This window comes from Rhipicephalus microplus, unplaced genomic scaffold (genome assembly GCF_043290135.1).
Source record: "Rhipicephalus microplus isolate Deutch F79 unplaced genomic scaffold, USDA_Rmic scaffold_16, whole genome shotgun sequence".
Lineage (NCBI taxonomy): Eukaryota > Metazoa > Arthropoda > Arachnida > Ixodida > Ixodidae > Rhipicephalus > Rhipicephalus microplus.
The window spans coordinates 12,923,212-12,940,716 of NW_027464589.1; the positions used below are offsets into that span (position 1 = coordinate 12,923,212).

Genomic DNA, 17,505 nt, shown 5'->3' on the forward strand with positions numbered 1-17,505 from the left:
AGCAGCCTCGGTACGAAGGGCCAAACAGCGTGCCGAAAGTGCCCGACCTTTACGCGTGACGGGAATGTTTCACTCTCGAACATGATCTTCACGCAACGTGGCGTGCCGAGACGCAAAACACTTGGGACGATGGTGCCTTCTGTAGCCGGCTTGCTTAGGATTGTCAAGTCTGTGTTGACAATGGTCTCGTCAACACAATAAATTACTCCAGCGATGGCTTCTTTGCCGAGTGATATGTAAGAGCGGACTGCCATACCGTTGACCTCTGTGACCCTGTGCAATATGCCCAGCGCAGCCCGGTGGTTACCCTCAATGGTAGAACATTCTTGCGCGTGTTCACTCTGACGTCTTTGATTTAGTTTGGCACTAGTGCCTCTAGTTGTGCAGAAACTGCTTGTCTTTTGAGGGGCCTCATATTGTCCGTGGCGAAAACTGGCATGAACAGGATGGTGAACGCCTCGATACCACGCGAAGGCTTATGGTGGACGTGCTCGAATCGGATGGCGTACAATCTCTTAGCCTAACGGCTCTTCACCAGCTCGAAGGTGTCGTCACCGCACTCTTCACTACTGACATAATAGTTGATGATAACCTCACTGTTAGTATCGCTCTCGGCGTCGTTGCACTTCCTGAAGGCGGCTTCCGCGGGATTCGTGGGGTCTGGCGGACGCGTATGTGACTCCATCGCACGCCGGCAGGATCCCGCACTTGGCTGGTGAAAACAATGTTATCCATAAAAAATCAAAAAAACTGAGGGAAAACGCACGTTGCTTGGTGTCTGTATACAAAGGTCGTTGAACAGGTTACGCGCACACCTAGACCACGCAAAATGGGTCCTTCGTAAAACTATGCTAGTGGCAAGCATGACCATCGATCTTCTGGATTCATAGGCGTCAGATGTTGTACATATGGTCTCGAACCAGTGTGACTTAAAGTTAACTACAATTGAAGCCGCAAAACGTCAAAATAAAAAAAATGGCCCCGCATCTGCATGTAATCTGCAAATGTCGTTGAAAGACGATAGTATTGTGTAAAGAGAGTGAACAAAACATTTATTTCATATCCTGCGCAAGAGAATCAGTGAATGGTATTCCGGAGGAGCTGCGTTAGAGTGCCTCGAGCACGTAGTGGAGGCCAACGAGCGCATCGAGGCACGTTAGCCACGAGTGCAGTTATCTCCGAAAACGAAGGAAGGCCTGCGTTCCTGCGGAGAAAGATGCATGCATTCTCGGAGGCGATAAGGTGTAGAACATAAGGCGACGTTCAAGTGCCACCACCATGTCGTTTTAGCAAAACGTTGATAAAACTTCGCTTTTTGAGTGCCACGTTCCACTATCAGCGCTGCTTGTTTAACGCTATGGTCCTTAGAATTACTTGTGTGTGCGTTGTCTAATATCTCCTACAAAACATCAAAGTGTGCTATAGTATCTCAGATATTTATTGATTTTATTTATTTAGAAATACTGTGAACTCTCTATAGAGGGTCTTTATATGCGCAGATATGCGCAATGATTGCTTTTTAATTGACAACCGCACACGTAAGTACGCTGATCCTTGAGCAACATTCGAGGGCGCTGCGGATGCGGTCAACCGTTCGGGGTATGGGTTGGTGCTACTCAGAGTAATCGGTTCGGGGTAACGGTGGACAATCAGGCAAAGCAAATGCACAGACAGACATACCAAACTTTTTGCGCCGAAGGTCCCCGAAAAGGACTATCGTCTTTAAAAGCAAAGCGGTAGAAACAAACAGTAAAGACGTTGCACTGACAACCCAGGTATATTTGGTAGAACTTTTCCTCCCAAGTCAGTGCAATCCAATGGGAGAAAGAGTTTTAAAAACGATAGTCTTTCTTGAGGTACTTCAACGAAAAAAGTTTGCTCTGTCTGTCTGTCTGTCTGTCTGTCTGTCTGTCTGTCTGTCTGTACATTTTTCTGTTTGTCATTCGAAAAAATGGCCTAAATGGCGAAAATGTAACCGCACCCGCAGCACTAACCAGTATTGCTCATGCTTCAGCATACATACTTGTGCGATTGTCAATCAGAAAGCTATTGCGCATATCTGAGGCGTACTACAGTTTTAGTTTCAGCTTCAGTTTATTGATCGTATTTGGGTGGGGGATTACATATAGGGAGAGGTATACAGAAAGAGGTCCCTTAGTGTAAGCGCTGCAATGGGACCTCTTGTTATAAAATACACAATGAAAAAAGAAAAGCAGGAGCAGAATCGCGTAAATGAAGCGTGAATATGCGTACAACGTTAGAAAAGAGGCATTATGCTAAGTAAAAACGTAGAGAATATTTGACACTGAAATACACAAAAAAGTGAAATAAAAAGTGAAGCTGATGCAGTGCAAACGAATCAATCGCTAGGAATATACACGAATAAATATTTCAGACAAAAAAGCAAGTAATGGAAATAGATAAAAAAACAACGACAGTCCCTACAAACACGTTAGAAGTTTAAAGAAGGATGCAAGTAAAGGTGACCTGAATGTTTAAAGGCAGTTAATCAGGCAGGGGCTTTAGTCTCTAAAAGCAGAGTGTTTCATACCTTGATGGCATAGTAGCTCACCGTTTTAGTCCATAATTCGTGCGCGGCTTGGGCAATGAGTTATTGTATTGAAAAGAGAAACGTGACTTACCAAAGGTAGTTGTAAATTTGTTGCCAATAATACACAAATGATCCGGATTATGTATCAGGTGGTAGGCAATTACAGCTAAGTCAAAGACGATTATATCTGCAATAGGAACAATATTTAGTGAAGAAAATAGTGGAACTCAATGAGCATGATAATCACTGTGCTTTAGTTTGTGGAGCACCTGTTTTTGAATATTTATGAGTGAAAATACGTAAATATTCTGTACGTGTCTCTTCATACTAGCGAAGGCATACATACGTATTTTTAAGGACCCTAGAATTTATCACGTGGTGATGAGAATGCAACGCTCTGCACAAAAAGGCAAGTGTTTTCAACGCTTTATTAACACCTGCCCATCGCTCTGCGTTCTGCACCTCATCGCCTCCAAGGGAGTTACGCACGCACTTCCGCGTTTTCAAAGATAACTGCCAGATTTCGCTCATGTCTAAACGTGCCTCGATACGCTCGCACGCCTTCGCTGCACGGATTGACGCACTGTAAGGCATCGCCTCCAGAATATCGATTTTCTCACGCAGAACGTCAAACAAACGTTTTGTTCACTCTCTCTAGACGCAAAATTATCCTCTTTCGATGGCATTTGCAGTGAAACCTGCAGATACGAGGCCAACTTTTTTTAAAATAAACGTCAGTTGTTAGTGTCTCGTCTCTGCTCTCCGTCTCTGTTTCTGCCACTCTGCCTTTTTTCGATTTTTAAGTTTTGTGGCTTAACTTGTTCCTAAATAATTATGTACCAACTTGCCCAACACACCTTTCGTGATTTACACTGTGACACTGCCCCGCCGTGGTGGTCTAGTGGCTAAGGTACTCGGCTGCTGACCCGCAGGTCATGGGATCCAACCCCGGATGCGGGGGCTGCATTTCCGAAGGAGGGGGAAATGTTGTAGGCCAGTGTGCTCAGATTTGGGTGCACGTTAGAGAACCCCAGGTGGTCGAAATTTCCGAAGCCCTCCACTACGGCGTCTCTCATAACCATACAGTGGTTTTGGAACGTAAAACCCCACACATCAAACGATCACACTGTGACACACAGTGTGAACATTACAGAGCTGCTGGTCGCTGGAGATTCAAGATGTGCTCAATCAACCTAAAGGTATAGACAAGTGAGTGCGCTTGTAGATGATATTCATAGCACGATACATGTACACACAAAAAACGAAAGACTGACAATTAGGACTTGGAGCTGGCAAATGACATCAGCGTTTATTTCGTAAGTTTATATATATATATATATATATATATATAGTGGGAGTAATAATTCAACGGGCCAGTTAGTCTTCGTGAAGGTATGGGATATGGCACAACGGGAGCGTTGTCAACAAGCATAAATATATTTATTTCCCAACAGTTTCGGGAGAGGTCCTCCCTTCTTCAGGGGATGAGTTATACTCATCCCCTGATGAAGGGAGGACCCCTCCCGAAACTGTTGGGAAATAAATTTATTTATCCTTGTTGACAACGCTCCCGTTGTGCCATATATATATATATATATATATATATATATATATATATATATATATATATATATATATATACATATATTGTGAGCACGACAAGCAAATGACTCTTTAATCTCTTTGATATCATCATCACCTGTACATCTTCTTCATCTGCATATATCATCATCAGCGTGATTTAGCTCGAGCCTGGCTGAATAAACCGGTTCCTCACAATTGGTGGAGGTGCTTCTCGTTCCCTCAAGTCATCTCGCCCGTTCTCGCTGGAGCTCTGCTCGGGTCGTCGCATAAAACCCCCTGCCATGGCGGCCCAAGAAAACGCTGGCCCATCCAACGTCACCGTCCAACTGCAGCCAGCGCCACCCGCTCCGCCCAACAACATTCGCCTGCGTGATACACCTGTGTTTTCCGGTCTCCGAGGCGATGATGTCAAAGACTGGATCAAGAACTACGACCTCGTCAGCGATTTGAACAGGCGGGACAATCCACAGAAGTTGCGCAGCGTCCCATTTTACTTGTCCGATGTTGCGAAAACTTTGTTCTGGAACCACCACCCGGATCTTACCGACTGGGACATTTTCGAGCAGCAAATTCGTCAGATATTTAGTGCCCCTGCAGTTCGCACTGAGGCAGCAAAGAAGAAGCTCGCTGAACGCACGCAGCTGCCGGGTGAATCTTACACCTCTTATATTGAGGATGTCCTTGCAGTGTGCAAGCGCGCTAACACCGGCATGTCTCAGAACGACCAAATACGCCACATTATTAAAGGCATTAATACCATCGCCTTTAACGCCCTCGTCATGCAAAATCATGCCACCACACAGGACGTGATAACCATCTATCAGCGACTTGACGAGCTTCAGTCTCTTCGCCTTTGCTACGATGCCACCGACATTCGTTTGCCTGCACCCCTCGACTTGCGTGCGTTTTTTCGCGACATCGTTCATGAAGAGCTTTACGGGCGCTGCTCTTTCCGTGCTGTGGAAGTTACTTTCCCGTCTGAGAAAAGATGCTTGCGAGACCTGATTAAACAAGAGATCGCCTCCGCATCACGTCCGACGTGTTCCAACGGTCCCTGCGTGCGCCAGACGCGCACGTACGCCGAAATTGCCGCGCTCTCTGCCGCACTCACCGTTTCTGTGCCGACAACAGCAGACCATACGCCTGTTGCTTCGGAATCACCGCCAGTGGCTTCGTAATCACCACCTTACTACGCACCTCAGCGCCCACCTCGACCAATCTGTTACTACTGTGGCTATCGAGGACATATCGCTCGGTTTTGTCGAAGGCGCCAACAAGACGAGCAACGCAGCTACGCTCCTAAAGAACAACGAAGCTTCCGTCCGACCATGAACTACCTACGACCACCCTCCCGATCGTCCCATTACCGTTCACCGTCTCCTACCTACCATACGGACATGCCTGGGAATTCCCGTATGTCTCGCCGCAGGTCGCCTTCGCCAGGTCGCCGTTCAGCGTCACCTCTGCGGCCCACCTCCCATTCCACGAACGCCCACGCGGAAAACTCCCCAATGCAGTTTTAGGAGGGAAAACTGCATCTACCGGACAGCTAACAATTCCTCCAGAGCGGCCATCAAATTTGATAGTAGTGTTTGTAGAAGGTGTACGCGTTGAGGCTCTTGTAGACACTGGTGCTGCCGTTTCGATTATTCGAGCTGATTTTTGTTCCCGCCTTCGAAAAATCACCACGCCTTATGGCGGCCCACCTTTACTTGTGGCAACCAACGCTCTCATTCGTGCACTTGCGCAGTGTACTGTTCGTGTCTGCATAGAAGGCATTCGTCATCAAATTGTTTTCGCGGTATTTCACGAGTGCACCCACACTCTCATTCTGGGGTGGGATTTCTTGTCTTCTGCGTCCGCTTTCATATTATGTCATCAGCGCCTCCTGTATCTAAATACCACTGACTGTTCTCCGCTTGAACAAGATGGACGCATCTGCCTTGTCACCACGTCAGATTATGTACTTCGGCCATACATCGAAGAAATTGTAAGTGTTAATTGCACCGACATTGTAGATGGTGACGTACTAATTCTCCCTTACGGCCATACCCTACGTAGGGGCATTGTGATGACACCAGGGCTTATTCGCTTCTTCGATGGGTCTACGTTTCCAACCGCCATAAATCAAACGCCCGAGTGTGTACCGCTCCCCTGTGGCTCAGCAGTATCTTGCGCGATCAACAGTGAGCCTGTTGCGATTGTTACTCTTCCGAACAACAACCACAACGATGTCCCAAAGTCACAATCACTGCCATTCAATGCCTCTACCACACCTGTGTCGGCGACAATAAGCACTGATTTAACACCTGATAAAACTGAAGATTTACTAGTCCTGTTAAATAGACACCGTTATCTATTTGACGTGAACTCGCCCGCCCTCAGCATGACTACCACTGCTACTCACAGCATCCAGACTGAAGGCTCTCGTATTGTACATCGGCGTCCATATCGCGTGTCTCAGGCAGAACGCAAGATCATCGAGGAAAACGTCGCAGTAATGCTACGACGCAACATCATACGTCCTTCCTCGAGTCCCTGGTCATCGCCAGTTGTTCTCGTTCAAAAGAAAGATGGGACAATGCGTTTCTGCGTCGATTACCGTGCGCTAAACAAAATAACGCGCAAGAATGTTGATCCTCTCCCTCGGATCGACGATGCACTGGATTCATTACAGGGCGCAGAGTACTTTTCTAGCCGCGACCTTAGGTCAGGCTACTGGCAGATACCAATGTTGGAGTCTGATAAAGAGAAGACCGCCTTTTCAACACCAGATGGGTTGTACGAGTTTAATGTGATGCCTTTTGGACTCTGTGATGCGCCCGCCACCTTAGAACAGATGATAGACGGCGAATTGCGTGGTTTGAAATGGAAAACATGTCCGTGCTATCTCGATGACATAGTGGTGCTTTCATCCACGTTCTCGCAGCATCTACAATGTCTTGACGAAGTCCTCACAAGCCTTGCAAAAGCCGGTCTGCAGCTTAACACCAAGAAATGTACATTTCCTAGCAAGACAATCAAGGTTTTCGGCCACCTTGTCAGCAAAGAAGGAATTTGGACCAACCCCGAAAAGCTTGCCGCCGTCCTCAATTTTCCTCGTCCACTACGTCAAAAGGACCTGCGCAGCTTTCTTGGGTTATCTTCTTACTTCCGGCGCTTCATACGTGGCTTCGCGGAACTTGCGTCTCCGCTCCATCAACTCCTCGCAAGGAACGTCCCCTTCATTTGGCCCGAAGACTGCGAAAGCGCTATCACGGCTTTGAAGCAAGCCCTCACGCCGGATCCGGTACTGTGCCACTTCGATTCCACCGCACCAACCATCCTTCACACCGGCGCAAGTAGTCATGGTCTCGGTGCGGTACTCTTGCAGCGTGACAAAAACACACGCGAACGCGACATTGCTTACGCAAGTCGTGCTCTTACCGCTCCAGAAAAGAACTACACTATCACCGAACAGGAGTGCCTTGCTGTTGTTTGGGCAGTGCAAAGATTCCGACCATATCTTCACGGCCGTCATTTTACCGTCGTGACCGACCATAACGCCCTATGCTGGCTTTCATCGCTGAAAAACTTATCGGGTCGCCTCGGTCACTGGGCGCTTCGCTTACAGGAATATGATTTTGATGTCGCCTACAGATCTGGGAAGAAGCATCAAGATGTTGATGCTCTATCGCGCTGTCCTTCGCCCAGCGGAAGCCACTCACCATCGATACTCCAAAACGACAGCACCTCTCCAATCGCAGCGCTAAGTTCATCACCTGCCACCCTATCCGTCCTTGTTTCACAACAACGTGTCGACCCATACTGCCGCACCATTTTTGACCGCTTGACCGGCTCTACTACTCCTCCAAACGCCAGACTCCGTCGACAACTTAAACAATTTAAGCTTGTTGGTGATGCTTTATGTCGCTACACTTACCACATCGATGGCAACAAGTGGACAACAAGTGGGTTATCCCACGTTCTCTGCAACGTGAAGTTCTGGAAGTTTTCATGATGATCCAACCGCCGCTCATCTAGGCTATCACAAGACTTACGACAAAATATGAAGTCGATGTTTTTGGCCTGGCCTCTCTTCAGCCGTCGCTAAGTACGTCGCCTCCTGTGTCCATAGCCAAAGGCGAAAACGACCGACAACTGCTCCGGCTGTCTTAATGCAACCTCTTGCTTGTCCCACCTCGCCTTTTGAAGTCGTTGGAATCAACTTGTACGGCCCTCTTTCTATATCATCCAATGGTAATCGCTGGATTGTCACGGCCGTCGACCACGTTGCCCGCTACGCAGAAACAGCTTCTATACCATCTGGGATTGCCAATGAGATCGCCGATTTTTTTCTTCACCACATCTTTTTGCGTCACGGAGCTCCACGCATTCTCCTGAGTGATCGTGGCAAAGTCTTTCTCTTTTCCATTGTCGAGCAAGTTTTGCGTGCCTCGAACACTGTTCACAAGACCACTTTTAGCTACCACCCGCAGACCAACGGATTGACTGAACGGTTTCGTTGGACCTAATCGGACATGATCGCCATGTACATTCACCCCAACCACACGACTTAGAATGCAATTCTACCCTTCGTGACATTCGCCTATAATACGGTTGCTCAACGCTCTACCGGCTTTTCTCCATTTTTTCTCGTCCATGGTCGCTCGCCGAGTTTCACTCTAGATGTCTCTTTCCTTTCGGCCCCTGCACCCTCGACGGCTCCTTTCTCTGAAGAATTTCCATCTCGTCTCGCACACTGCCGTCACCAGGCCCGTGTTAACACCGGCCCCTCTCAAGACACTCGAAAATCTCGCTACGACTCGTCTCGCCACGTTGTGAGTTTTTCCCCTGGTGATAGGGTTCTTCTATGGACTCCACTACGCGTCCCCGGCCTATGCGACAAATTCATCAGTCACTTCATTGGGCCGTACACGGTGGTCGAACAGACATCTCCTTTATATTACCGCGTTTCTCCTCTAAGCGCTAATCCTGATCATTGTTGCCGAGGAACAGAGATAGTGCACGTATCTCGTTTAAAGCCTTATGCGCGACGCGTTTCAAATACTGTCGACTAGGCGGCCGCTTTTCAAATTATATATATATATATATATATATATATATATATATATATATATATATATATATATATATATATATATATATATATATATATATATATATATATATATATATATATATATATATATATATCCTTCGTCAGGCATATATACGTATGCCCTGACGAAGGCCGGTCCCCGGTCGTAACGTTGGCAATAAAGCATCGTTTTTCGTTTGCTCGTTTGCTTCTTCTGGTGACTTATAACTCGACCGGAATCCAGGAAGACTTTCACGAAATATATATATATATATATATATATATATATATATATATATATATATATATATATATATATATATATATATATGCAAGAAAGAGACGACGAAACTTTCCTGGAAGCGTCTTTACTAAACGTTTTCAACTGGTGGACCAGCCTTCGTCAGAGTGAATTGATATATTGAATATATATTGAATATTGAATATGTCGTAGTATTCACCCTGACGAAGGCTGGTCCACCAGCTGAAAACGTTTAGTAAAGACGCTTCCGGGAAAGTTTCGTCGTCTGTTTCTTGCATACAATACGTCGGGTCCAGCGTGAATGACGTTCAAAGAATCTATCTATATATATATATATATATTCTGTGGTGGCAGGCATCTAAGGAAATTGAAGTCATTATTTACAGTGGTCATTAGAAAAGCTAAGTAATAACCTTTATTAATTACTGGAGTTCGGCAGTGTTAGGTTAAATGAGAGAATCGAACCCTTGATTATAAAAATTCATAGGCACTTTGACATTTCAGAAAAGCGGTATCAAGTAATAAGTAAAAAATCGTGAAATTCTCCTAAATGCTGTGGCTAAACCAAAACCAAAGGACTGAAGACGCAACAAGCAGACGGCTACAATGACGTTACTGTTCAAAACAACGGTTACAAGGGTGCAATTCTTTCCCGTTCAATAACCCATGTGCATCCTGAATGCTGCAAGTGCGAGTGCGGCCCATAAATCCACATCACGAACTTGGTTGAAGGTTGATATAACAACGCTCCTGCATTTCAGTTGCGCCCTTTCGCGCATCGGCTTCGGCTTCGCCGCTGACTTGGCAAGAATTTCATTACCTCGCAGTTATTACTAGAGGCCGCTTCCTGAAATCTCAAAGCGGCCATCAGTTCTTTGTATGAAGGACTTCGATTGTCCTATCCAACCTAGCTGCCTTAACTCCACTAAATAAAAAGTTAACTATTAAAACTTTTCTAATTACCGTTTCAAATGATATATTGAACCCTCACAAGATGCCTGCCACCACAAAAAAGCAACTGTGAAGACTGTGGGCAAAAGGCGCGTTCTCCTGATTTTTCAAGAATATTGGACACATTTCTTGAAAGACCCTGTATATATAGGCCTGTATATAGCTATGCGGCAATAAGAAAAAAGAGGAAGGTGGAAAAGAGTTTATCGAAACCAATTTTATTGCCTTTCATTTTAGAAGTACGAAACTTTCTATTCCTGACAAACTTCCCACCAGTGTTGTAATAGCTAAATCAGAGTATTACCACAGAAAAATGAGGTCACATTTTTCATAATATGTCGTAGTATTCCACCGGCAGTTTTATCCTCTTAACCAAAGCCACGTTAAATGAAGAGCTGCCTTTCGTCGTTATTTACGCGTTCATGCAACCACTTCTCTTTCAAAGACGCACTACGCGGGGAGCGACAGGAAATGATAGTGAAGCAGTCGATAAGCGTTCTCAGCAGGCTTCCAAGATTTTTATAACTGCGTGGAATCCTTCTCTTCTCAAATAACTTCGTGATATTGTTTTTTTTTTCAGATGAAGCAATCCAAAAGGAAGGAAGCAATGCGATGAGCAGCACCGCTAAACCTGAGACCATAACATACCGAATGACTGTACTAGACAGCTTACACAATGACACCGAACTCTACAACACGACATCCGGCAGTGTCATAATCGTGGGACGTAACGCGAGGCAGCGCTCCAAGTTCCTTGAGCGAGATCCGACTTTCACGAATGCCGAGTCAAGAACCTCCAGTTTTCGCAAGTCGAAAATCCTCGACATTCATGGCGACCCGGCCACGAGTGGCCGCAACGGCCGTTTCTCCGACCCAGAACCTGAATCTCGAATTGTGAATGATCCTGAAAGTTATTTTCCCATCAAGGGCTTCATCCCAATTATAGGAGTACCTGAAATGAAGCCCGATAGTTTTCAGCGCGGTTCCCAACAACTTGTGCGCAATGAGTTTTCATCGGCTGGGCCGAAGCGAAGTGGTCCTATCCCACCTGGAGACACAATACCTCCTTCCGCTTACACCGTGCTGAAGCCGCCGAAGTCCTCCAATGGCCTCCCACCAATTGTGCGGCCCGATTGGGTTAAGAAAGAACAAAATGCCGGTGCAGTTAACTTTCGCCCCATAAAGCACATGGACGAAGGACGCGGACCATTCGGCAACGCTGTGGGGCCGACGTACGTGGCTGGTCCGGACGTGGGGTACCCAGTGTCGGAGTGCGTGTGCGTGCCCTTCTACCTCTGCAAAGAGGGCTCCTTGGTGAGCCCCCGGCTGGACCATCAGAGCAAGCCGGGTGCTCCTGTCGGTCTGCTCATACCGATCGACGAGCGCAGCAACGACAGGGATGATGCGCACAATTCCAGTGCTATTGAGTCACGAGTGAGGAGGGACGCTGCAAACCAGGTGAGAACAAGACAGCACTTGATTTCGCATTCCACTTAAGGGGTACGTCTTTACGCCTTACTTCAAATTTGTTCCGACCTAGCGCATTGCACCTAGAACTGCAGAAGACATGTTAAGAAATCACAGCGAACAGTTCCCCGTCAGGGGCCACGCTGCATCTGCGTCATTTTTCTGGCATCGCAACATGCCTCAGGGAGCCACGCTAGATATCGAGATTTGGTACTTGATTAACACCAACGCAACAGCCCAATAATGGCTTGGGTTCAGCGCATGCGCCCTGGCTGGTCGCGAGCTTCTTGAATATCAAGCTCTTCCGGGCCCCAATTATCAAACTCTAGAAGCGCAACGAGGATAAGTGAATGACTATTTTTTTAGGAAAGCTGAAGGGCCCTAACACTGCATTTCGAAAGTCGCGGATTTGATCCCGGCTATGGAGGTCGCATTTCAATAGGGGCGAAATGGTAGAGTTGTGTGTGGTGTGCAATGTAAGTGCAAGTTAACCAATAGGGCAAAATTTCCGCAGCCCTCTACTGCGACCTCTGTCGTAATCAAAATTGCGGTATTGTGACGTTAAACTCAAAACTTCAGTATTATTATTATTATTATTATTATTATCATTATTATTATTATTATTATTATTATTATTATTATTAATGTTATTATTATCATTAGTACTTACACGTAAGGGTTTATATTGCGAATGGCGAAAATAGGCTTTCTCAGCTCTTTTCAGCTTCTTTCAGGCATTGTAGAAATTACCATAAAAATGTATTTCCTGTGGTCACAAGAATTATAGCCATTATCTAAAGCCAGTTAATGAATGACTCACTGTTTGGTTTTATCAATATTAAGGGAAGCATTTGGTATGCTTGTGCCACTTTTAATGCCGCACAAGTACGTAATCCTGACAAATAAGCTCGCGTATAAGAAACATTTTAATTTTCCTCAATTGCGCAAGAGTCTTCTAGTGCCACCCTTCAGATATTCACGACGTGTAATAATTGTCACTGTTTGCGACGTTCTCGCAGTTTATTGGTGCTTTGAACATGTCGTTCCTGCTGTCCGAATGAATTAGAATCTTCTTGTCAACCTCATCATCATTGAGAGAAATTTCGCAGAAGTTAAAATTGTCATACTGCGTCCCTATTGGCCATGGCTCCAATAGTCGTGTTTTCTCAGTCTTGGCAAATCGGCCCTGCCAGATTGCACGATGTGGCGGGAAGGTTGGAAAAGAAAAACTGTTCACCCTGTGTGTAAAGCAATTTATCCAGAGTAAGGAAATTCATAAGTAATTCTCAGAAAGAGAAAGAAATTGTTCTGATTTGTGCTACAAACGATTCCTTTTTCTTGCTTAACATTTGAGCACGCATTCATCGAACTTGTGCTTTCCATGCGTTTAATGCATATGTTCACCTCCTATTGCAAAATATCGGCTTTGCCATGTGTCCTTCCCACCAGTTGAATATATTGCCGCATTTTCTCCTAATGTTTTTATCACCCCGTTTTACTGCCAGTAATTCTCAGCGCAAACCCCACCTACACTGTTTGAAAAGCTTCAGGATGACAGTAGATGATTTTTATAGAATTACGCCCACTTCTTCAACATTACAGATTATTCCCGAAGCTATGTCGCTGCTAGCAATAACGCTAGAATATTCGATGGTTCGATGGCAAGTATATAAATGCCGACAGGCTTCGCCCATAAAAAAACATACGTAAAGAGTGGACACTTTCATAGGGGCCCTGAGGCCAAGCTACTTCGCTGCTTTCAGCGCCATAATTGGCTGGTCAGATTGATTTGATATTGGTTGATATGTGGGGTTTAACATACCAAAACCACCATATGAGAATGAGAGATGCCGTAGTGGAGGGCTCCGTAAATTTTGACCACCTAGGGTTCTTTAATGTGCACCCAAATCTGAGCACACGGGCCTACAACACTTCCGCCTCCATCGGAAATGCAGCCGCTGCAACCTGGATCTGAACCCGGGACCTGCGGGTCAGCAGCCGAGTACCTTAGCCACTAGACTGCCACATCAGGGCAAGTGGATGGTTAGACCAGATAGTGCCTTCCACATGAATAAAATGACAACATTATTGTTTTCTGATGCTGGTAATTGATCACGGACCATCATGCTCGGAAAGCGAGTCTTTACCACTAGGCTACACACCCATAGTTCCGCAAAGTGAATAAATGTGCAGTGCATCTAAACTGCATGATTTCGCACCTATTGCGCAAAACAAACACAAAAAAACAACACTTTCTAGTAAGACCTAACGTATCTTTGTGGCAAAGCATTAAAAGTCTTCCGCGGGACACGATGTAGAGCAGATATAAAAAATTGCACAAATCAATGAAATTTCTTCTTTGCAGAAATTTGATGCCAATCTTGGGGTTTTCTATGTCTTTCTGAGGCGGCTGTTACATGTCTTGAGAAAGGAGTAAAAGCAAGCATGGGTGCAACATCTAGCGGTTGGTCAGACCGTTTCCTGCTGCACCACGAAAAGGCTGGAGTGGTCACTATTGATTGGGTATTTTTCTCTATGATTCGCCACTTGTCAGTTGATGGATGGCCAATGCTATGTTCGCCGCTATTAGTGCCAGTATATTGCTGTAATCTGACGTTCCTTTGACATGGCAACATGTTCGTCTAGAATAAACAGTTTCAGCTCCGTAATCAAGTCTGCTCCCTTCGTTGACGTCACGAACCCGTGACATCAGGTGGGAAGCTGCTTCGTCCATGTCCAGCGCCACAAGCCATTTCATGCGCGAACCAGAGGACTGTATTTTGTTGTTGCTGCTGTGCTTTATATATTGTACCTATTATTTATTTGCTTTATTATTTTACTTCGGCTTTTGTTACAGCGTCGAGAACATGCCTTTTCCAGAGAGGGGCAACATCGCATTCTTCCCTATCGTTTTTTCATCGCCCTGTTTTAATGCCAGTACTTTTAGCGCAAACCATGCCTACACTTTTCAAGGAGCTTCGGGACAGCACTTGATCAATTTGTTAAGATGAGATCCTCTTGGCCCCGCCGCAGTAGTCTAGTGGCTCAGGTTCTCGGCTAGTGGCCCGTAGGTCGTGGGATTGAATTCCGGTGGCGGCGGCTGCGTTTCCGATGGAGGAGGAAATGAAGGCCCGTGCGCTCAAATTCGGATGCACGTTAAAAAACCACAGGTGCTCAAAATTTCCCGTAGCCCTCCACTACGGCGTCTCTCATAATGAAATAGGGGTTTGGGACGTTAAATTCTACATATTAATCAATCAATGACGCCCACTTCGTGAACATTAAGGATTATCTTGGTAACTACGTCGCCGCTAGAAATAACGCTAAAATACTCTATTACAAGCGTAGAAATGCCCACATGCTTCCCCGCTTGTCAGTTTTCAGTGCCAGTGTCCTGCTGTAATCTGACTTTCTTTTTGCGTGGCAAGAAGTACAGCTCAAATAAACATCGGTTTAATCTTCAACCAGAAGTCTGCTGCCTTCGTTCGCGTCCGGCCTCGTAAACACACACACACACACACACACACACACACACACACACACACACACACACACACACACATATATATATATATATATATATATATATATATATATATATATATATACAATGCAATGCTGAGTAACTCATGGGACGAATTGCAACTCATGATTACGGGATAGACAAGGAGAGCAGAAAGGTGGGTCTCAAAATTAATCTGCAGAAAACGAAAGTAATGTACAACAATCTCGGAATAGAGCAGCGCTTCGAGATAGGAAATAGTGCACTTCAAGTTGTAAAAGACTATGTCTACTTAGGGCAGGTAATAACCGCAAAAATGAACCACGAGATTGAAGTATTTAGAAGAATAAGAATGGGGTGGAGCACATTCGGCAGGCGCTTTCAAATTATGACAGGTAGATTGCCACTATCCCTCAAGAGGAAGGTATATAACAGCTGTATCTGGCCGGTACTTAGCTATGGAGCAGAAACCTCGAGACTTACAAAGAGGGTTCAGCTTAAATTGAGGACGACGCAACGAGCAGTAAAAGAAAAATGATAGGTGTAACCTTAAGAGACAAGAAAAGAGCAGAGTGGATTAGGGGACAAGCAGGGGCTAAGAATATCAAAGTTGAAATATAGAAGAGGAAATGGACATGGGACGGGCATGTAGCGTGCCGTCAGGATAACCACTGCTAATTAGGGGAACTAACTGGATTCGCAGATAAGCAAAGCGGGTTACAGGGAGACAGAAGGTTAGGTGGGCAGATGAGATTAAGAAGTTTGCGGGTATAAATTGGCAGCAGCAAGCAAAGGACCAGATTAACTGGAAAAACATGGGAGAGGCCGTTGTCCTGCAGTAGACGTAGTCAGGCTGATAATTATATATATATATATATATATATATATATAAATATATATATATATATATATATATATATATATATATATATATATATAGAAAGAGAGAGAGAGAGAGCCCGAGCTATATATAGGTGTATATGATGTGCGGCGGCCACTCGCCTTTTGCCAAGTATCTTGTCCACGAAAAAAATTGCCCAAATCGCAGTGCCATCTCACCCGAAGACTATGTCATCACACACCTGCCTCACGGTTCCAGGTGACAAAACTTTTTGCCTGGTTGACTTGATGGCGAGTGAAACAACAGAAACAGCACAGGAGGATAATTTGCCTCACAAGCCAGCACGTGAACTCTGCTCCGTGATGTCGCAGATATCCAGGAGGACACCAAGTCGCACCTTGACGCTCCCCAAACAGTGTAGACGTTCCCCCTCAGCGCGGGTAGTCGGTATTTGTAACGATGACTTGCAAACGATCTGACCACTTCTCACCAGCCACTACTACTCGCTAGCTTCACACACTGCAAGGTTGCTGTCTTTTGTTTGTCTTCTCTTATAATGGCAGAGTCGTCGAAAGGCTATGGTGAACCCCCGCTCTGTGATGTCTTCCTGATGAACGCCGTGCCACTTTCTCGCTGATGAAGGCCACCAGGTGACCATGGCGGGAAGTCTCGATCTCACCAGCTGCGGATGGCGTCCAGGTCTGCAATGCAGTTTTGGTAAACTTGTCTGGTGGCGTGATATTTCGCGACAACAATGCGCACGGGCTTCACTCAACTATAAGGACGGTGAACATTCCTTCTATATTCCTGGTAATCTGTCAGCACTTGAAGCACCGCCAACGAACGGCATCCAGGCCTCCTCGGCGGCTCAACATCCCTTCATTGACGCCACAGTATCAGGTCATGGCATGGCATCGAACGAATTGTGTGTGTCTGGGAACGCCGGTGGCGCTTTTATTGGTATGGATTACGCAGCCACGATAAAGGCTAAGTCTTCAAGAGCGCCGTTCATGCATTTTTGGTGATGCATTCTAGAAGCAGTAGGACCAGCGTCACTGTATCATCCGCGGACGTCATCCCTCTCTCTCAAACTGAATCACTCGACAGCGCTGCAGAGCTGCAACACACCATCGCACAACTCCACCCCACGACTGACGCCTGACTAGCTTCTTGTTGCAAGCGGTCACCAGCAGTTGCAAGCGGTCATGTCAAATTAGTGGGCACTGAAGACCACGTTGGCTGCGACCGCGTCGTGAAAACGTGAGGC

The 17,505-nt window shown here is 45.8% G+C and overlaps 1 protein-coding gene across 2 annotated transcripts in view; it reads left to right on the forward strand.

Moving 5' to 3' along the window:
* LOC119166686 (uncharacterized) overlaps positions 1-17,505 on the forward strand; it is a 293,532-nt gene that overhangs the window by 114,068 nt on the left and 161,959 nt on the right. For both annotated transcript variants that reach the window (XM_037418005.2, XM_075883399.1), the window contains exon 3: positions 11,009-11,886. In XM_037418005.2, the coding sequence (XP_037273902.1) occupies positions 11,009-11,886 (878 nt within the window). The remainder of the gene's footprint in view (positions 1-11,008; positions 11,887-17,505) is intronic.